Source organism: Nomascus leucogenys, chromosome 5, assembly GCF_006542625.1.
Source record: "Nomascus leucogenys isolate Asia chromosome 5, Asia_NLE_v1, whole genome shotgun sequence".
Lineage (NCBI taxonomy): Eukaryota > Metazoa > Chordata > Mammalia > Primates > Hylobatidae > Nomascus > Nomascus leucogenys.
In genome coordinates, this window is record NC_044385.1 from 121,138,226 (window position 1) to 121,160,740 (window position 22,515).

At 38.1% G+C, this 22,515-nt stretch overlaps 1 protein-coding gene across 2 annotated transcripts in view; it reads left to right on the top strand.

Annotated features, from left to right (window-relative positions):
- The window catches only part of DNAJC3 (DnaJ heat shock protein family (Hsp40) member C3), a 109,209-nt gene that overhangs the window by 57,453 nt on the left and 29,241 nt on the right, over positions 1-22,515 (top strand). For both annotated transcript variants that reach the window (XM_003257394.4, XM_030813563.1), the window contains exons 5-9: positions 14,538-14,690; positions 16,953-17,134; positions 17,597-17,716; positions 20,552-20,657; positions 20,742-20,862. In XM_003257394.4, the coding sequence (XP_003257442.1) occupies positions 14,538-14,690; positions 16,953-17,134; positions 17,597-17,716; positions 20,552-20,657; positions 20,742-20,862 (682 nt within the window). The remainder of the gene's footprint in view (positions 1-14,537; positions 14,691-16,952; positions 17,135-17,596; positions 17,717-20,551; positions 20,658-20,741; positions 20,863-22,515) is intronic.

Sequence of the window (22,515 nt, forward strand, 5' to 3'; positions counted from 1 at the left end):
TGAGCAAAGAATGATTACTGAAGTCATCACTCCTCACAACCAGAAAAGGTTCAGAGAGCTGGGCTCTGCAATGTGGGCAGTGAGTACTTATAGACAGAAAATGGAAGTGAGGTACAGAAATCGTTTGATTGGTTACAGCTAGGCCTTTGCCTTATTTGGATATGGTCTGGTCAGTTACCTGTCTGTGATTAGTGGCAGCTTGGCTGCTTGTGATTGGCCGAGACACCACTGTTATTACCTTCTTAAGTTAGGTTTTCAGTTTAAGTTAGGTTGTAGTTCATTAAGTGGGAACTGAAAGTATGGAGACAGCCTCAGGCCAGTGGCCTCCAGCTTGTTGATTGATTGACTGATTGAGACAGAGTCTTGCCCTCTCACCTAGGCTGGAGTGCAGTGGTATGATCTCGGCTCACTGCAACCTCTGCCTCCTGGGTTCAAGCACTTCTCCTGTCTCAGTCTCCCTAGTGGCTGGCATCATAGGCGCCCCCTACCACGCCCAGCTAATTTTTTGTGTTTTTAGTGAAAATGGGGTTTTGTCATGTTGGCCAGGCTGGTGTTGAACTCCTGACCTCAAATGATCCACCCACCTTGGCCTCCCAAAGTGCTGGGATTATGGGCGTGAGCCACCTCGCCTGGCTGCCTCCTGCTTATTTAATAGTAGTTATCCTTAATATTGGGCAAAGTGGTTCTTCTCTCCTTTTGTTCTTTGTCAAAATTGTTTTAGATATTTTAAGGTTGGTGTCTTTCCATGTGCATTTTAGAATCAACTTGTCTGTGTTTGTAAAAAGCCTTAAGATATTTGGATAGGAGTTGTAATAAACTTACAGATTAATTTGAGGAGAATTGACACCTTTATTGACACTTTATGTTGAGTCCAGTGCATGAACGTAGTAGGGATGTCTCCATTGATTGAGGTCTCCTTTGATACTTTTCATCAGCAATTTTTAATTTAATATACAGATACCGTATGTGTTTTTTACATTTTTTTAAAAAGTGTATACCTAAAAATTTTATATTTTTAGTGTGATTGTACATGGTATGTTATAAATTCCAACTTTTGCATGGAATAATATTTTTGTGATTATTTCATATGAAAGTACTCACCTTGTACTTAATTCTACGAGAGAAATCTTAATGGGCATCAAGATGGGAGACCAAGTTAAATTTCAGAACTACAAGTCATTTTAAAAGTTATATTAAAACAATTTTGTATGCATGTAAGAATAATTATAATTAGATTGGATTTGGTTTAGAGAAAAATACAAGCACAGGATTCATATATTTCAGAATCGTTTTATGTTGAGCTTTGTTTGAAGTAAATTTGGGTTACCTGGAATAGTTTGTCCAAACTCATTGTAGGACTTAAAATTCAGGTTAATAATTGGCAAATTCATATGTGTGTACTTTGATCAATATGTATAGCCCTGTTCAAGGATGGTAGAGAGGGAGACACAGGGTCATGGAATTGGAATGCTGAGAAAAATTTATTTAACATATTAAAAAATTGATTAAATTTTAAGCATTCGGAACCTTGATTCCACAGGACAGATGATAAAAGAATATTATCAGGCAGGTAACACAAGAAAATACAAATTCAAAGTCAGTGCATACAGTGCCCAGTCTTCCAAATGAAGAGATGAATATTAAAACTATTCAGAGACCACTGGCCATTAAGTTGAGCAAAAATCAAGACGTATTTTACAGCCTAATATTGATAGGTCTTAAAGGAAATGTTTTCAGTCATATAATACATTGACACTGCAAACATAAGCAGAGCTTTTGTGGTACAGTCTGGCATTAAGTATTACAAAAGAAAAACATTTTGCCCAGAGACACTTATTGGGGCTCTGTTTGCTCTGGAAACTATTAGAGAATGTTGTGTCTATATAATAAAATAATATTCATTAATAAGAATTATTTAAGGTTTGGTTTATAAACTTGGGCATACATAATAATGTCAATTAAGTGGCAATATAAAAATTGTAAATGTTGATAACTACATAAAATTTTTATGTCTGTTAAATTGGTATGATATAAATGACAGTTATTTAAAGTTTCTAGCTCTTTTCCCTTATGAGAGTTGTCAGAATCAAAATGAAGTCACTTGTATTAAACTCTAACAAAAAAATAGAGTCAGGAGGTTAAGAAGGGAGCTCTCACATACATGTCTATTGTAAGAACTGCTACAAAGCATCTCTGAAGGGCTCTTCTGCACATATGCCCATAATAAGAACTTTTGCCAGCAGTCCCTGCATCTCTACATCCATGGAGCCCCATTGACATTCCCCACCTGCAACGGCCACTACAGCTCAAACTGCAGCTTGCTACATGAGTCACGAGGATAGCTAGCTGGATGCACAAGAACATTTGACTGACACAGTCTCCCCTGTATCCAACGTTCTCTTTGTTTCCAAACAAATTCCCTATGCTTTTCGCTTTTGCCTTTAAAAGCTTCACCTGGCTTCAACCTGTTTGGATATGCCTGTGGTCCCTATAGTCCTCATACGCTGGATTTGCAAATCCCCTGCACACTCCAAAATAAACTCAATTCAATAAACTCTTTGGAGAATGCTTGTTATTTAGGTTGACACTCTTTTGTAAAGTTGTATTCAATACACTTTGAAGAAAAAAGAAAAGCTTTGGAACAAGAGGTAGGAACCTTGAGTTTTAGATTTGACTTTGTACTTCAGCCATGGTTTGTGCAGCACTCACGATATACTGGGTGTGTTGCTGAGTGGTTTGCATGGATTATTCCACCTCTAGGGGCAGAGGACTGCTATATTCATAGTCTCAGTTTACAGCAGAGGAAATTGAGACTTAGAGCAGTTTAGTAACTTGCTCAAGGTTACACCAGTAGTTGGCAAGTAGGTTTTAGATTCCAGGGCCTGCACTCTGAAGCACTGTGCTGTTCTGCCCTCTGTTATAATTAGTAATTGTCCATATGCATCCTTTGAAGATGACTTCTGTGGAATATGGGCACAGGTCTCAACTGTATGGACAGTTTTACGAAGTGTAGAATAGGAAGTTGCTACTGTCTGCATGAATGTAAGAACATACATATTTGCTTGAATCTGGATAAAATACCCCTGGAAAGATATGCAAGAAACTGATAATACTGATTACCTTCTGGAGGAAAATTACACCATGTGACCTTATGACCTTCTCAAAAAAAGTGTAAAGTGTAGACTTTATACATTTTATGTAAGTGGCCTTGAAAGTTCTTGCCTTCTAAGGACCTTATTTTCCTCATTGTGAAGTGTGGAAGTTGAATAGATGACATGTTCCTATCTTTATTGTTGATACTATATAATGGATGATTTCTGAGTCTAGTTTGAAAAGATCAAATTTATGTTATGACTGTTTTATATTTACCAATTACAGGATTCTTATACTTTAATTTTTGAAGATTTGTGAATATAAATGATATATAAAAGTTTGATTGTTTTATATGTTCTTGGTTAAATGAGTTTTTTGTGTAATGACCATTTACCAGGCTATAAAATGTACTAAGCATTTCATCTTACTAATGTAGTGCTGGATACAGCCAGGTGGATATGTTTAGCTACATTTTATATAATAGAACAAAAGTTTGAATAGGTGTAATCTCTTTCTGGGCTCCAGTGAGAATCTCATTCTTTATTATGTATTGTATACTGATTACTCAGCTGGGGTGAGGTTTGCCTGCATAAAAGTATCTCCTCAGGTTCATAATTGCTGTCTTAGTCTTAAATTGGATTTGACTTAGTCTTAGTTTATTATTGGTCTTCATTGTTTACTATATATTTGCTATTCATGCTTTGGGCTTACGTGGATAATATTTAAATTTAGGCAGTTTTCCATGAGATCCAAATATAAAAAAGCAATGATCAATTTAAATAGTCATTTCATATAACTTAGATCATTTAATTTGTCTTTGAGCTGTCAGTTACTCTTAATCAGTGCATACAATCATTTGTTAGTTCAGTGAGCATTTGAGTGCATGTTCTTTGTGAGGAAGCTAGTCTCTGCCTTCCAAGAAATGATACTAGAGTAAGAATTAATCAGGCAAATATGACATATGATAAGTGCGTGATTGAGTCCTCTGGGAACATATGGAAGGATCATCTAACTTAACTGTGATTGGGGGAGGAAGGGTCTGGATTCAAGAAGGGCATTCCTAAAGGAGGTTACTTGCTTGAAATCTGAATTTTGAAAGGGTGCATCCGTGTAAGCAAGGTGGGTAGGAGGACCATCCAGGGCAAAGGTGAGAGCCTGTGTTAAGAATCAGAGGCAAGCATGTGCCTGTCATTTAGGAAATGTCCAGTAAGCTGGAGTATGAGAATCTTGACAGGCAAGTGGGGGATCGTGATTATAAGGAGGACATTATATAGTGCCAGGAATTGGCTCTTTATGGCCATTGAAGGTTTATGTTGGAAGTATTATGAACAGTTTTTGCTTAGCGTGATCGACTGGTTGCTCTGAAGAATGGATTGGAATAAGACAAGGGGAGAAGCAGAGAGTCTGCTAAATGAGACTGTTGCAGTAAATAAGTAATCCAAGTGTAACCTTACAGTGGTCAAAGAGTAGGCTAACGTAGGTGGGGTAGACGCTTAGGAGGTTGGCTCTAGAGAGATGCATTGGTTGGGGTGACAGGAAAAAAGGAATTATGATATCCAGTTTTCCGGATTGTTCAAATTGTCCATGCTATTCCCTGAGATAGCCCAGAGAAAAATCATTTAAGGCAGTGAGGCAGGTAGAGAAAATATGACTGTCTTATTTGTATAAAAACTTCCTGATTCTAACCTGTTTTATGTAATAATTTGTAATCTGTGAATTCTTCCCTTTTATCTCAAATCCAACATACTTTCCTAAATGCAGTTTAAACTCATCTATTCTTGGTCTTCATTATTTACTATATCTTTGCTATTCATGCTTTGGGCTTACGTGGATAATATTTAAATTTAGGCAGTGTTTCATGAGATCCAAATATAATTGGATCAATTATGTTTAATTCAATTTAAATAGTCATTTCATATAACTGTATTTTTTACTTTGACAAAGCAGAAACTTGCATTTTGATTGTGAGAAACCATATATTAGGTAAATAATGGTGCCAATTGCAATTTAATTTTTAAATCAAGTATAAACCTTTGGTAAGACATTTGATAAACTCCCCTTTGGTAGTCTGTGGATCTGTATCAGTTGTAAACAATTCAAACTAACATAATTATATCTATTATACATCAAAATAACTGTCATTTTTTTTTCCATCTTTAATTCTTTAATGCAGAAAGGATCATTATATTGTTTCAGGATAACTAACTCAGGAATAACCAAAGTTTCGGCTGGGTGAGGTGGCTCACACTTGTAATCCCAGCACTTTGGGAGGTCAAGGTCACCTGAGGTCAGGAGTTTGAGACCAGCCTGGCCAACATGGCGAAACCCCGTCTCCACTAAAAACACAAAAATTAGCTGGGCATGTTGGCACACGCCTGTAATCCCAGCTACTCACTAAGCTGAGGCAGGAGAATTGCTTGAACCTGGGAGGCAGAGGTTGCAGTGAGCCGAGATTGTGCCACTATACTCCAGCCTGGGTGACAGAGCCAGACTCCGTCTCAGAAAACAAAACAAAACAAAACAAAAAAACAAAGTTTTAAAAGAATACTCAAAGTATTCTGAACTGAGAATAAAGGAGAATAGTACTTTAAAGTCATAAAGTCAGTTTGGTTATAATTTAAAGATAGCACTTTATGCTATGACTCAGATAACTGTTCTGGTTTTTATTGGTTCAGATTTAATACTGGATCACATACTGTAATTCACCAACTGTAAAGAGCTATCAATTGTAAGACAAATTATTTTATGTACTACTAGAAGAATAAATGCTGCCAATTAAATAATGCCATCTTATAACTTAATATTTTAAATTTATGCTTATGGAAAGAACTGTTTGAGACTTAGATATGCATTTTTGTTACATCATACTGCTCTATTCATTGCCTTCCTGCATACATTAATTTCTTGAAGATTTTAAGTGGAATTTAAACTCAGTATGTGTAGTAAGTACCAAAAATGCCCATAACACAAATGAAGTGTGCTAGACTGTTCTTGTGTATGTATGATCATGCTGACTGTCTGTTGGTAAGACTCCATCAATTTTCAGATTCATCCCTCTTTGAGAGAGATTCAAATGTGTTTTCTTATCAGCTTGCTGAGATATGGGCCAATGGGAAAGAGGAAGGGGCGAGGCCTAAAAGATGCCAGCAGTAAAATGGAGTAAGACTTTATTACAGCAGGAAAAGAGGGATCTACTGACTGTTAGGATTCATGGCTTAAATGATAAAGTAGAGCCATTGATCGAAGAGATTGATGGGGAGGGGTAGCAATGGGTTGAAGATGGGAAACGGAATTCCACTTTGTCCCTGTTACTGAGATGCCATTTAGGTGATGAATTGGAGACATCTAAATGTCAAGTAGGTAGCTGCCTGCCTGATATTGGATGTGTACATAAGAGGGTTCTGGAAACAGCTATCTGAGTCACAGCATAAAGTGCTATCTTTAAAACCCACAGTTTCAGCTGGGTGCGGTGGCTCACGCCTATAATCCTAGCACTTTGGAAGGCCGAGGCAGGCGGATCATCAGGTCAGGAGATCGACACCATCCTGGCCAACAAGATGAAACCCTGTCTGTACTAAAAATACAAAAATATTAGCTGGGTATGGTGGCACACACCTGTAGTCCCAGCTACTTGGGAGGCTGAGGCAGAAGAATCACTTGAACCCGGGAGGCGGAGGTTGTAGTGAGCCTTTAGTGTTTTAAAGATAGCACTTTATGCTGTGACTCAGATAGCTGTTTCCAGAGCCCTCTTATGTACACATCCAGTATCAGGCAGGCAGCTGCCTACTTGACATTTAAATGTCTCCAATTGAACACCTAAATGGCATCTCAGTAACAGGGACAATGTGGAATTCCATTTCCCGTCTTCGACCCATTGCTACCCCTCCCCCATCAATCTCTTCAATAAATGGCTGCACTCCAGCCTGGCAACAGTGCAAGACCCTGTCTCAAAAAAAACAAAAAAACAAAAAAAACCAGGAAACAAAAAACCCCCATAGTTTCCTCCTGTATAGAAGAGAGATAATCCGATCTGCCCTTTAAGGTTTTAGGTTTAGCTTAGAGTAGTGCCTGGAGCATAGAAAGCTCTCAATAAGTGTTTTCTGCTATCATGATTGATCGCCATCATCATCTATAGCATGGGCTTTAGAGATAGAGACCTTAGTTTGAATTTAAGCAAGAATTACAGCAAGTTATATAATTATTCAATTTCTTTTTTTTTTTTGAGATGGAGTTTTGGTCTGTTGCCCAGGCTGGAGTGCAGTGGTGTGATCTCTGCTTACTGCAACCTCTACCTCCCAGGTTCAAGCAATTCTCATGCCTCAGCCTCCTGAGTAGCTGGGATTACAGGCCTGCGCCACCACTCCCAGCTAATTTTTGTATTTTTTAGTAGAAATGGTGTTTCTCCATGTTGGCCAGGCTGGTCTCAAACTCCTGGCCTCTGGTGATCCACCCACCTCGGCCTCCCAAGGTGCTGGGATTACAGGTGTGAGCCCCCACACCTGGCCCAATTATTCATTTTGTCTGTAAACTGGAAATAGTAAAACCGAGCTCATGGGTAGTATTCTTAGTACTAGATGAAAAAGAAAAGCAAGGAAGCATCTCTAGTGGGAAGTTATCTGTAGTAAGTATACAAAATAGACTTAAGACATATATTCTAGGGCCAGATGAGGAGGCTCACACCTGTAATCCCAGCACTTTGGAAGGCCAAGGCGGGAGGATTGCAGCTTGAGACCAACCTAGGCAACATAGTGAGGCCATGTCTCTACAGAAAGTAAAATAATTAACTGGGTATGGTGACACATACCTGTAGTCCTAGCTACTTGGGAGGTGGAGGCAGGAGGATCACTTGAACCCAGGGCTCAGAGGTTACAATGAGCTCTGATCATGCTACTGCACTCCAGCCAGAGTGACAGAGGGAGACCCTGTCTCTAATTTAAAAGAACGAAAAAGACATATATTCTGCTCTTTAGCAGTTTATAGTTTAGTTGCAGGAAATAAGTCCTAAACATGTATGTGCAAGATTAACAATACAGAAAAACTTGTGAGAAGTTGGCATATGAGTTGTCTAGGTAACAAGATAAGATTGAGAACCACATAGAAGACCCACTTCAGGTTTTCTCTTGACTAACTGTGATGCTGGGCAAGTTGTTTACTGTCTGTGAGACTCAAGATTTTCACTTATAATGTGAGAGTTAATTGGGCAAGATGATTTCTTAGGATACCTCCGTTTTGAAGGGTTTCTTAAGATGATATAAATATTTAGAGGAAAGGCAGTTACTCCAGAAAGCTTGGAGGAGATGGGACTTGAGAAAACAGTGGTTTGATTAAAAACTACAAGATGGCACAAGAGTCTTTTGGAATTTTTGAAGCTATCTGTTTTGTGTGTTACAATTAGGAGACATTAGCTGTATTAGTTTGTTCTCATGCTGCTAATAAAGACATACCCAACACTGGGTAATTTATAAAGGAAAGAGGTTTAATGGACTCACAGTTTCACATGGCTGGGGAGGCCTCACAATCATGGTGGAAGGTGAAGGAAGAGCAAAGGGACTTCTTAAATGGCAGCAATCAAGAGAGCATGTGCAGGTGAACTGCCTTTATAAAACCATCAGATCCAGATCATGAAACTTATTTACTATCATGAGAACAGCATGGGAGAGACCCACTCCCCTGATTCAATTACCTCCCATGACACATGAGAATTATGGGAGCTACAATTCAAGATGAGATTTGGGTGGGGACACAGCCAAACCACATCAGTGAGCTATATCCTTACATTTTCCTGCTTCATTAGTTATGAATTAAACAACTATTTGAGCTCATCCTCTGTGTCCGTTTTCCTTGTTCAGGGTGTGTCTAGGACAGTGGTTCTTGGGATTGGCCTTAGGATCTCATTATAGTGTTAAATACTGAGGTCACCAAAGAGCCTTGTTTATCGATATTTACTATATTAGAAATAAATTTGAGAAATTAAAATGATGAAAAGTTACATGTTAATGTATTTTTTGTGTAAAAGTAGCTGTTTTCAAAAACCAAATTTTAGTATTAAGAGTGGTATTTGTTTCACATATTTGCAAATTTTGTTAATATCTGTCTTAATTGAAGATAGCAATTCTCATATCTGCTTCTATATTCAATCTGTTGTGATTTATGCCTTGGTTGAAGTATATTGAAGATACTGTGGCCTCACAGATATGCAGTTAGAAAAGTAAGAATATTTTTGTATTCTTTTTAGATAATTACGAGTATTCTTTGATGTTCCATAAAACTCCACTCACGATTATATAGGTTAGTTGCATATGGACTCTGAATCCTTGTTAATGAACTTACAACACTCTCTGTTATAATAAAATGCATTGGTTTATCTTGCCCTTTGAATGGGTTCTTTATCTTTTATCCATACATGCTTTTGTACTTACAGACCCCTGAAAGAGCACTAAGGAATCCCAGGGGCTCCTAGGTCACACTTTGAGAATCACTGCTACAGTGTTACCTGCCTCAGAGAGTGGTTACTACTTTAAGGTTATGGATATTTTTAGCGTGGCAGAGAAATGTGGCCTGTCCTGTTAAGTGGTTATGTGAATTTATATTCCCACCAGCAGCATAGGGGAGTTCTGGGTATGCCACCTCTTCAACACTTCATGTGAACAGATAGTGTGAATTTTGCTAACCTGTTAGTGTGAGAAAGGCCCTTTGAGGTCTCTTGTGTATATTTCTGTTGAGTTCTAGTTATCCAACTATTTCTTTTCCATCCGTCCACCCTCCTTCTTCTTCCCTCCTGCTCTTTCCCCACTCCAATGGATTTAGCTGCTTCTTCCTTAGTCTGTTCTTTCCGTATGGTTGTACATGCTGTGTCTTTTTCTCATAGTCATTACCTTAGGAATTTTAATATGCATGGTTAACAAGATAATCAAAACACAAGGATTTTAGAATGCTTTAATTCAGTTACTCACCCCCTGACTTGTGTACTGTTGTTTCCAAAAACAGTTCTTTATGTTTTTTTCTTTTTCTTTTTTTTTTTTGGACATTCAAATTAGTGTTATTTTTGTATAGTTCTTTTAACAAAGACTGTAGAAGGAATATGTGAAGGCAAATTCTAGAAGTCACTGCAGAATGTAATGCTGCATATACCTCAAGTGTTACATATTTTTCTATATGTTATCAAATAATATCAAATGAAAATTTAAATTTTTGCTACTTATCCCAAAACATTAATTAAATAGAATTAGAAATATTAATTTCTTGAGGAATTAGCAATTCCTTGAATATATTTTATGCCAAAGTCTAATTTTATTTTGACTTCTCTGGTTCTATTATTCTAGGACCTTAATCACTGTAACTTTAATACAAGGGACCCAGTTTAAGTGGGCTAATATCTAATGCAGTGGAAAATAAATTGAGCATCTTTTTAAAGTGTGTATTAGCACTTTTTGGAGTACTTGCTATGTGTTACATAGAGTATCTTCTTAATCTCTCAGTGACTGCCCTACAGGATACTGGTATTATTATCCCTCTTTTTATTGGTAAAGAAAATGCAGAAAAGACATACATAATTACTGATTGCCAGGAATGGGGTTTAATTAATTCATTCATCTAGACTTTATTTTAAAGCAATATATTTTAAAGCAATATCTGTTTGGAAATACTCACAGCCCGGTCACTGAGAAATGGTAAAACTTCCACACTGTGTTACTACTGTGTTGGCTATCTGCTGCTAGATGACAAATTATCCAACGTTAGCAGCTTAAGTAACACACATTTATATGATTTCACAGTATATGGGGTTAGGAATCTGGCCATGGTATAGCAGGATCTGCTAGTTACTGCAGGGTCATGGCCTACAGTCAAGATGTGAGATAGAACTGCAGTAGTAGTAGTAGAGGGCTTGGCCAGTAAAGGATCTGCCCCTAAACTTACTCAGTTGGCAGCGTTTAGTTCCTCTTGAGGTGTTAGACTGTTGGCCAAAGTCTTCCCTTGGTTGCTTCTCACACGGGCCTCTCACATGTCACAACATGGCAGCTTGCTTTATCAGAGCCAGCAAGTGAGAAGGTGAGAGGGAGTGCTAGCACCATGGAAGTCAGTTTTTTGTGACCTAATCAAGGACCTGACAGCTTATCACTTTGGTCATACTTTGTTTTTAAACAAACTTTTATACTGAAAAACAATAGGCCTAGGTTCATACCTCTCTTACCTTATACTAGGATAAATTCAAAGTGCATCAAAGATTTAAATGTAAAAAAAAAAGGCCAGGCATGGGCTGGGTGCAGTGGCTCATGCCTGTAATCCCAGCACTTCGGGAGGCCGAGGCAGGTGGATCACCTGAGGTCAGGAGTTCAGCAGAGTGAGATTCCATCTAAAATTAAAAAAAAAAAAAAAAAAAAAAGCTGTGGCTGAGTGCATGGCTCATGCCTGTAATCCCAACACATTGGGAGGCCAAAGTGGGAGGATCACATGAGTCAAGGAGGACAACATAGTGAGAACCTGTCTCTACTGAAAACAGAAAAAATTAGCCGGGTTATTCTGTTTGTTAAAAGGAGTTACCAGGTTCACCTCATGCTCCAGAAAGGCATGAATACCAGGAGGCCAGGATCACTGGGGGCCATCTTAGAAGGCTGCTTACCACAACTGCCAACCCGGTGTTTTTATTTGGGGTGCCAGAAGTAGAGGTGCAGTCATACAGAAGGCAGATCATCTCTTTGAACAAGCCCTCATCCCATAGCTATTACGGGTTATTTTTCCAGAAGCTCAGTGACCAGGATACATAGTGAGAAGTAAAAAATAGAAAACATTGTTACAGGAAGGGATTTGGCTGAAAGAATGTGAAAGCCCTAAGGAAGAGAAAGGATGTCAAGAAACATGAAAAAGGGAAGAATGAGGGAATTGTCAGCAAGGGCCATTCTCTACATGCAGGTGTAGAGAAAACGAGGGGGTGATTGAGAGGAGTCAACAGCCTCATGGTAATAATAAAAATCTTCATCTCAGATGGGCACAGTGGCTCACATGTGTAATCCCAATGCTTTGGAAGGCTGAGACAGGAGGATCACCTGAGGCCAGGAGTTGGAGACCAGCCTAGGCAACATAGTGAGACGACCCTGTCTCTACAAAAAATAATAAAAAATTAGCTGGCTGTAGTGGTGTGCACCTGTAGTTGCAGCTACTTGGGAGGCTGAGGCTGGAGGATTGCTTGAACTGAGGAGCTGGAGATTGCAGTGAGCTAAGAACATGCCACTACACTCCAGCCTGGGAGACAGAGCAAGACCCTGTCACCTGTCTCTTTAAAGAATAAAAAAATCGGCCTGGCTCGGTGGCTCACGCATGTAATCCCAGCACTTTGGGATGCCGAGGCGGGCGGATCACAAGGTCAGGAGTTCGAGACCACCCTGGCCAATATGGTGAAACGCCATCTCTAGTAAAAATACGAAACTTAGCTGGGTATGGTGGCGGGTGCCTGTAGTCCCAGCTACTCAGGAAGCTGAGGCAGGAGAATCGCCTGAACCCAGGAGATGGAGGTTGCAGTGACCCGAGATTGCCCCACTGCACTCCAGCCTGGGTGACAGAGCGAGACTCCATCTCAAAAAAAAAAAAAAAAAAAAAGAATTAAAAAAAATCCCCCAAAACCCAAACTTCATCTCACTTGACTCTCTTTGAAACTCTCAGGCTTCTAAGGGGAAGCGCTTTGTTTCTCCAACTCCTTTCTTACTTCCTTGGAAGAATCCTCTCTCCCTCTTCCCCACCTCTCTTCTGGCCTCACAGAGGCCTAGATGACCTGAGCTCACTCCCTCTTTCCTGTTCCTATTACCTGAGCCCTCCAGCCTCTGTCCCGAGATTTAAGGCTTCTCCTCTCACCTTCCAACAAGAAAAATTGTGTGGAAGAAATTAGACTCCAATGTTTGAGAGAAAAAGAAGGTGCAAATTCAATCCTGAAGAGGCAGTCAGTTTTTGATACATTCTATCTAAGAGGGTCAGTAGTGTACTCATAGGAAACAAGTTATCAATAAACTTTTACCCAGAGCGAAGTGACAGCGCACACACGTTCATACTGTCTCTGATGGGGTTTATCCGAAGTATTCAAGACCACCCTAAGGATGATAAAACAGACGGAGACAAGCATGTCTGACTCCAAACAACACCCTTAAACTGGATGATGCAGTCATTCAGAGAAACCCTCCCCCAGAGTGAGCAGACGTTACCAATTCCTAGTTACCTATGAATACTTCAAGTCCTGTTCTTCAGAAGTCAAGGGTTAAAACAGACAAAATATAGCTAAAATATCCTAAAACACAAAATGGACAAGTATAAAACCCTTACCAAGAAATAATATTGATAAAATTTCTCATTTGGAGTGTTCTCTCCCACCAGGTTGGTAGTGGGAGTATATTTTAAAAATTAATCCACTGAAAGGAGGAGGAGTATGTTTGACTCATTGAGGAGGGAGATTTCTAGAATTAACTTTCCCTTGTCTGTACCTAACCCAAAACTGGAACCCTTCGGTTATAGTTTCCATCTTAGAATACTAAGATTTCAAAAATTATTAAATATAAACTACAATCTTAACCTCCCCTCCCTCAGGCTTAAAAAAATGTAGCTACCTGGTTTTCTGAGATAATTATTTTTTGTCTGGAGAAAGAAATTGTTAAGAGTCCGTGTGCACAGGGCTGGGGTTGGGAGTGGGGATGAACTGTAAGTAAAAACAAGGGATCTTACGGGGTGATGGAAATGGTCTAAAACTGTGGTAATGGCTGCACAACTTGGTAAATTTGTTTTTTAAAAATCATAGAATTGTACATTCGAAATGAGCAATTTTATATAAATTATGTCTTTATAAAGTTATTTTAAAAAGAGGCAGTGTGCAGATCTCTTAAAGCCACGTCATGCACCTTTTAGTAAGGTATTACTCTTGTTTCCTTCTAAATTCTTTCTTGTACTTTAACCCTTTTGGTATCAGATCTTTTTTTAAATCTTACAACCTCTAAAAAAGCTGGTCCTTTCTTTCACTTTCCCTATGTGTTTCATTATTTTGGTTATTTTATACTTAAAAAAATACTTAGGAACTATAACTAGAAGGCAAAATAAATAAAACTCAAGTTAATTTATTGACTTTCATATAGCTCTGCAGAGCTATATGTAAGAAAGTGAAAAACGTGCTTTCCTTCCTCTATTCTTCTCTGTCCTTTCACATGCCTACGTGTATTTGCTTCCAGGTAAGTTTGCGGGACCCAGGTCTTCTGAGTCTACATCTGTTGTTCATGCTCATGGACCATATCAATAGAAATCAGGGGCCTTCCCTGCTGCATCCAGTCATCAGACAAGCCAGTTTTTCCAGTATCTCTTTACCCTTTTTACCCAATGAACTTAAGTATTTGGAATGGTTTACCCTTGTGTATATTACAGGTATCAGATTTAAGAGATTAAAAACTCTGCTTAGTTTTTTATTTTCCTTATAGCTCAAATCTAATCCAAGTGAAAATGAAGAAAAGGAAGCGCAGTCTCAACTTATAAAATCTGATGAAATGCAGCGTTTGCGTTCACAAGCACTTGATGCTTTTGGAAGTGGAGATTATACTGCTGCTATAGCCTTCCTTGATAAGATTTTAGAGGTAAGTTTCTTAGATACTGCAGTTGACCAGCCTAACACTTATTGTAAGGCACATTTATATGCTTTGACATGTCACATACCACAAAGACCTAGACAGGAGAAAATCAGGTTGGTCCTTGGGCTTTTGCCTCTTAAGTATAAAATAGTGTTCCTAGAGAACAAAATTTGGACTGAAGTTTTCAGTAAATGTACTGAATGTGCTGTGGCATGAGAGTTAAATATGTTTATACATTGCTTGCTTTGCTATTTTAGTTGATTTTGTATTTTTTGGGGAAGAAAACTCTAGCGGTTAGACAGTGGGATAAAAGATGAAAGAGATGGTTGGAGTAAAAGGAAAAATGATGTTCGGGAGGAAAGAGGAATGTTTACAGAAAAATTTCTAGAGAATAAGGCAGATAAAGAGTTGATAGTATGTGCCTGTAGTTCTAGTTACTTGGGAGCTGAGGCTGGAGGATCACTTGAGCCCAGGAATTTGTGGCTGCAGTGACCTGTGATCGCTCCACTGCACCCCAGTCTGGGCGACAGAATGGGACCCTGCCTCTAAAAATATTAATAATTGGCTGAGTGTGGTGGCTTATGCCTGTAATCCCAGCACTTTGGAAGGTCGAGGTGGGTGGATCACTTGAGGCCAGGAGTTTGAGACCAGCCTGGCCAACATGGCAAAACCCTATGTCTAAAAAAAAAAAAAAAAAAAAAAAATAGCTGGGTGTGGTGTGCATGCTTGTGATCCCAGCTACTCGGGAGGCTGAGGCGCTCGAACCTGAGAAGGAGAGGTTGCAGTGAGCCAAGATTGTGCCACTGCACTTTAGCCTGGGCCACAGAGTGAGACTCCGTCTCAAAAAAAAATAAATAAATAAATAAATAATAATAATGGTTGATAGGATCCAGAGAGTTCTAGCTAGGGAAACCTAAGTCTAGGTTTCCTTGCCTCTGAAGGATTTAATGACAACTGATTTCCAAAGGAAGTCTACTGAAATATTCAAATGGAAGCAGTTGTAATTCACATTTATTTATGATTTTTCACAGTACTTTGATATACAGTTTAATTTTGGCTCTAAACTTATGATGTATGTAGAATGGGCATTTTGTTGATAATTTTACAGAATATATTGTGGTATGGTCCAGTAGAATTCATGTTTTACTGGGTTATTTTGTTTATGCTTTTTTAAGGAAATATAGTTTACATTTTTACCTTCCCATAGGCTATCCATTTTGACTTAGCTCATTGTCCATGATATTTATGTATAATGTTGATTTTGGTATTTTCATATATGTGAAAAGTTGATATGACTTTAGAGCAGCTCTAAGAAATATGCAAAGATACTTCCACCAGCCTTATTGATGAGCTCTTGGGTTTATGATTTGAAGAATACTATTGTGTTTACTAAACCCTTATGGACTTTTTGATAAAATAGGAATGGTGAAGCCTAAACCTCCTGCCCTCTCACGGTGTTTTTTCTTTCTTTCTTTTTTTTTTTTTTTTTTCTTGATGTGAGGATTTACTTTTAAGGAGGTGACATTTTGCAGAAGATAATTTCTTAAAAATTTTTTGTTTAGAGACTGGGTCTCTCTCTGTTACCTAGACTGGAGTGCAGTGGTGTGATTATAGCTCACTGTAACCTCGAACTCCTGGGCTCAAGTGATCCTCCCATCTCAGCCTCCTGAGTAGCTGGGACCACTGGTGTATTCCACCACACCCACTTAATAATTTTAAACTTTATAGAGATGAGATCTTGCTTTGCAGTCTAAGCTGGTCTGGAATTACAGGCATGAGCCACTGTGCCCAGCTAAGAACGTAATGTGGTTATTAGCAGAAAAAAGTATTTTGCCAATGTAGAACCTAGGTTTTATTTTTTGACTACAAATTAGAATTGTTGATTAAGTATAAAAATCTGATAACAGAATATTCTCTTCAAATATGCTTCACTAGGAACAACCCTCCAATAGTAAATGCTATGTTTTCTTATTTTCAGTGTCTTAGAATTATATAATCGAAGGAGGTAAGAAAAGGGCCTTGTTATTATATATATCCCTTCCCCCATTAGAATTCATTTACAACATTTTTGGAGGAACTATTTTGTCACATTAGTTTTGTCACATTTAAATTGTATCAGATTTTAAAATAATATTTGCACTATATAAGTCATCACATTAATTGAGAATGTTTTATGTTGATAAATACGTAGATAAAAAATACGTGGAATGCAACAATGAATGTGCATAATTTATTCTTTCTTAAAGTCTAGTTCTTTTGTTCCTCAAGGTTTGTGTTTGGGATGCAGAACTACGGGAACTTCGAGCTGAATGTTTTATAAAAGAAGGAGAACCTAGGAAAGCTATAAGTGACTTAAAAGCTGCATCAAAGTTGAAGAATGATAATACTGAGGCATTTTATAAAATAAGCACACTGTACTACCAACTAGGAGACCACGAACTGTCCCTCAGGTCAGTTCTAGTGACACACATGTCTGATCTTTTTTAATTGTTGGCAGTAAGATTACCTCATCTTGTTTTAACATTTTAATATTCAATTAATAAGATGATGGTGGTTAAGGCTGTTTTTATATTGTATATCCATTTATATATTTTGTGTTATTCCCAAGTTACTTTAATTCCACATAGTTTGTTTTCATGAAGCTGCTTATTAAAATAAACAGGAAGTCTCTTATATTTATAGAAACAAAATGGAGTGTTTACTATATAATGCTAGTAAGTCATTTTAATTTGAATTAACAAATGTATGCATGGTACAATGCCATATATAAATGTATATAGTAAATTATAAGTCTCAGTATGGTTTTTGTTTAATCGTTGCAAACAAAAAATACTTTTATTTTGATTTCTGTGGAAAACTACTCATTGATTGTTTTGACATGGAGTATTTTCCTTTTTTAAATACATGAACAGTGAAGTTCGGGAATGTCTTAAACTTGACCAGGATCATAAAAGGTGTTTTGCACACTATAAACAAGTAAAGAAACTTAATAAGCTGATTGAGTCAGCTGAAGAGCTCATCAGAGATGGCAGGTGAGAATACGGTTGTTCCAACTGTCCAGCCATTCCTTATGTGTTGGGCTGTGGGCACAAGTCAACTACAGAACTGCTCTTTTACTTCTCAGCCATTGAGGGTGGGGTATTCTAGATAGCCCTGGGCCTTAGCAAAACTACCAGAATTGGACATTTTTGGAATAGGGAAGAATATAAATAATAGTAACTGTGTAGTATCCTTACCAGCAGACTTACTTGTATTATACCAAATATTTATTATCTCCTATATCAGGCTCTGAGCTATGTACTGAGGGTGCAGACTTGAATTTGACAATAGTTTTTGTTCTTAAGAAGTTTATAACATTGCATGGGAGACAAATATATGAATTGATTATTAAAAGACAATATGATACCAAAGTGATAGAATGTACATAGGATAATTGGAGTACCAAAGAGGAGTATTTACTCCAAACCAGAATGGTAAAGGCAAGGAGTAAAAGAGAAGCTTTTCTTTAGATAAGATGATAGATATTTAAATCCTAATCCTAAAGAGTAAGTAAGAGTGGGCAGAAGTAAGAGGCTGTGTCTGTGTGAGTGTTGTTTGTAGAGGGTTTATAGGCTGGGCAGGAGGACTGAAAAGAGTAGAGGGCACTGCAGACAAAACTGCCTAATAGAAAATTGGCTCCAATTCCTCTACTTTTAGTAGCTTTGTAAGTTGCCATCATGAGAATGCTTTACTCGGTTTCCCCCAACATCTTGCAGACTATAACACCTTGCAAAACTATAGTACATTGTCACAATCAGGATATTGATGTGGGTGCGGTCAAGATACAGAATAATTCCATCCCAACAAGGACACCTCATGTTGCCCTTATAGCCACACCTACTTCCCTTTTGTTCCTATCCGTTCCTTAGCTTGTGGCAACCACTAATCTATTCACTTCTAGAATTTTGTCATTTTAAGAATGTTACATAAATAGAATCATACAATGTATAAACTTTTGGGATTGGCTTTTTTTTTTTGAGACAGTCTCACTATGCTGCCCACCTGTTCACAGGTACAGTCATAGTACCCTCAAGTGATCCTTCTGCCTCAGCCTCCTGAGTAGCTGGGACTTCAGATGCATGCTACCACAGCTGGCAGGATGGGCTTTTTTCCCCCCATTTGAATTCTCTGGAGATTTATCCATATTGTATCAATAATTCCTCCTTGTTTACTGTTGAGTAGTTTCCATGGTATGGATTTACTGCAGTTTGTTTAACCATTTATCCGTTGAAGGACCTGAGGTTGGGAGTTCGAGACCAGCCTGACCAACACGGAGAAACCCTGTCTCTACTAAAAATACAAAATTAGCAGGGCATGGTGGCGCATGCCTGTAATCCCAGCTACTGTGGAGGCTGAGGCGGGAGAATCGCTTGAACCCGGGAAGTGGAGGTTGCGGTGAACCGAGATTGTGCTATTACACTCCAGCCTGGGCAACAAGAGCGAAACTCCGTCTCTAAAAAAAAAAAGTTTTCTGTTTGCAAATCTGCCCTTTTCAGGTCCTCTGGCTAGACACAGCAGACTTCTGCAGGTTTTTGTTATTGTCGTTCTGTACCTGTTGGCATTTCTGCATTGCTGCAATCTTCACCTCCAAGTCTGGGATATATGAAACAAAAAAAGGAACCCAGAGAACTTCTTACATGTTTTTCCTCAGGTCCTGAGTCACTAGCTAGTCTTGTCTTCTCTCTTCCTTTGAAAGTTTTCTATTTTAAAAAATATACATATAATTTCTAGGGTTTTTAGTTGTGCTTAGCTGGAGGAATTGGGATAAATACATCTATTTCACTTTCCCAGAAGCTGGCTTTTTTGTTTTCTTCTTTAAGTTCCAGGATGTATGTGCAGAACGTGGAGGTTTGTTACATAGGTAAACATGTGCCATGGTGGTTTGCGGCACCTATCAACCCATTACTTAGGTATTAAGCCCCACATGCATTAGCTATTTGTCCTGATGCTCTCCCTCCCCTTGCTGCCTGCCCTGCACAGGCCCCCGTGTGTGATGTTCCCCTTCCTGTGTCCATGTATTCTCATTGTTCAGCTCCCACTTATGAGTGAGAATATGCAGTGCTTGGTTTTCTGTTCCTGTGTTAGTTTGCTGAGGATGATAGAGAAGCTGGCTTTTACTTTAAATGTTTTAGTTAAGCCTGTGTTTTAATACATCGGCATATTTACATATGAAGATTGTAGCACTTTGGGAATAATGTGCCACCATGGCATAGAAACATATTTTTTAGTTTACTATTGTTGAGGAAAATAACTGAGTATATAACAGGATTAGTACTTTTTACTGGTTTAAAGAAAATGCTGAAATAGCTTTTATTCTTAGAAAGCTTATACAGTTGGGAATTTAATCGGGTACCTTCTGTGTGAACTACATTGTACTTTGTTGTGAATACTGACATTAATTATATAAAATGGCACGTAATGGGTTCTGTTATTTTCATGGAAGTGTTTACTGACCAAGAAATAAAACTTGATCTCTGTATTGTTCAAGGTGCTCAGTGTAAGTCAGACTTCAACAGGGTGTTTTACTCAGGTTCGGAATTCTGAGCTTGTTTCTGTAAGGAAATTCTTCTGGTTTGATTGGTACTCACAGGTATGCTTTGTTCTGTCCATCTGCATCTCCTATGGTCATATGATTTTATTTCCTAACTCTTAATTATGGAGTGTACCTTCTATGGGACTCTAGATTAATAAGGGAAAAGCCGAATCTCAAGCCGTGGGCTCATCCAATTGGATTGATTAAGCAACACATGGTGAAGAGGGGAGGAGCCTTTCTACAGTTCTGGAAATCGAATGTCATCGTTTCTTATCACGATTTGCTCATTTCTTAGATACACAGATGCTACCAGCAAATATGAGTCTGTCATGAAAACAGAGCCAAGCATTGCTGAATATACAATTCGTTCAAAGGAGAGGATTTGCCACTGCTTTTCTAAGGTAACAGTTGACTTGTTCCCAGAAATGTGAAAACTCAACATGTGGAATACCAACCATAAATCATTTTGTCACATTTCATTTTAGGACGAGAAGCCCGTTGAAGCTATTAGGGTTTGTTCTGAAGTTTTACAGATGGAACCCGACAATGTGAATGCCCTGAAAGATCGAGCAGAGGCCTATTTGATAGAGGAAATGTACGATGAAGGTAAATCTTTAAGGATTTGATTTGCAGTACCGAAGTGTTGATTATGAACTTATCACATTTTAAGCTTCCTTTTCCTTAAAACAAGTTTACCAGAGTACCTGGAAATGTTGACAATTTTAGAAAAATGGCAGAGAACTTGAAAATTACTCTTCTATAGTGGAACCTGAAAGGTATACCATGTGAGGAAAGAGTTCTGCCATTGAAACCAGTTCAGTACAATAGAAAAATAAATATTTTAGCTTTTTTTGTAGAAAGGAAAAAAATAACAAAATAGAAAATTTAAATTGTAGCTCTCATGCTATCCAGAAGTAATCACTGTTCATTTTGCATTTATCTTTTCCAGCTTTTATCTATGCACATATATTACTCTATGTTTTATGCACATATACATATTCTCTCTCTCTCTTTCTGTCTATATGTATATATTATGTATATATACTCGGTGTGTATAAAACATAAATACAGAAAGCATACATACATGTCATATATCCCTAATATAAAATGATCCTGTGTGACCCCAAGCTGTTTAGTAACGTAGGACAGCTGCTACCATAATTTGTTCAAGCCGAATGAAATAATGAGAGATTCCTGCCAGATGTTGTGAGGACTTTGGATAAAAGCAGTGTCCTTTTTTTGGAAGGTAACTACGGCATATACAGTAATTACAGTTTTTGAAAAATAGAATCCATATATATATATATGGATATATATATAGTTCTGTACCTTTTTTCATGTGACACTAAGTTATGAACATTTAAATGAGACAGGCTTTTAAAAAAATAAATGAGCCTTATAAGCCTTTATTGCAAATATTTTGTTTCAAATTCAGGTAAAGCATTTTAAATCAAAAACAGTAATTTTCTCTTACAGTTAAATGAAGGGTTCGAATGGTAAAATTTGGTTCGTGATACTCTTTTTAAGGCAAAACTGGTCAATCTCTTTTTCTCTGCTGTCCTCAGTTAGAAAAGAATCTTGCTCCTAAGCAAGTTCCCAGTTTCCAGGGAATGATGACAACCTGGTCACTACTATTTGTGGGACATCTTGTGGGGGATTCAGACCTTGAAGTCTCTGAATGAGGCTTGAAATGAATGCAGTAAAAATGATATTTTAATATTTATAAGCATGCTTCAATAAGGCATGTAGTCCAAATAGAAAATCCCTTTAGCATACTCGTTCTCTTTCCTTTTGAGCTACCATGTCTACTCGATGAGATGGTTTTACTCTAGGATTTGCATTCCGGTTAGTTTTTGGAACTCTTTATCAAAGATACTTTTGTCATCTGTATGTAAACCCTTAGCTCTCACTGCGAAATTAGAGAAGCTACAGAAGAATATAAAGAGCTTAGCTGTTAAAAAAAAAAAAAAAAAAAAAGGCTAAATCTTGTAGAATGCTAAGTATAATTTGAAAGATGCCTTTGGAACTTGAATGTTAAGCTGATTTGCTTTTTGGGGAAACCTGATGGCTTAATTCTGGAAGAAAAAGATGCTTAGTGCTAATTTAATATAATTGATCTGTTTTTTTTTGGTTTTTTTTGGAAATGGAGTCTTGGTCTGTTACCCAGGCTGGAGTGCAGTGGCTGATCTTGGCTCACTGCAACCTCTGCCTCCCAATTGCAACCAATTCTTCTGCCTCAGCCTCCTGAGTAGCTGGGAT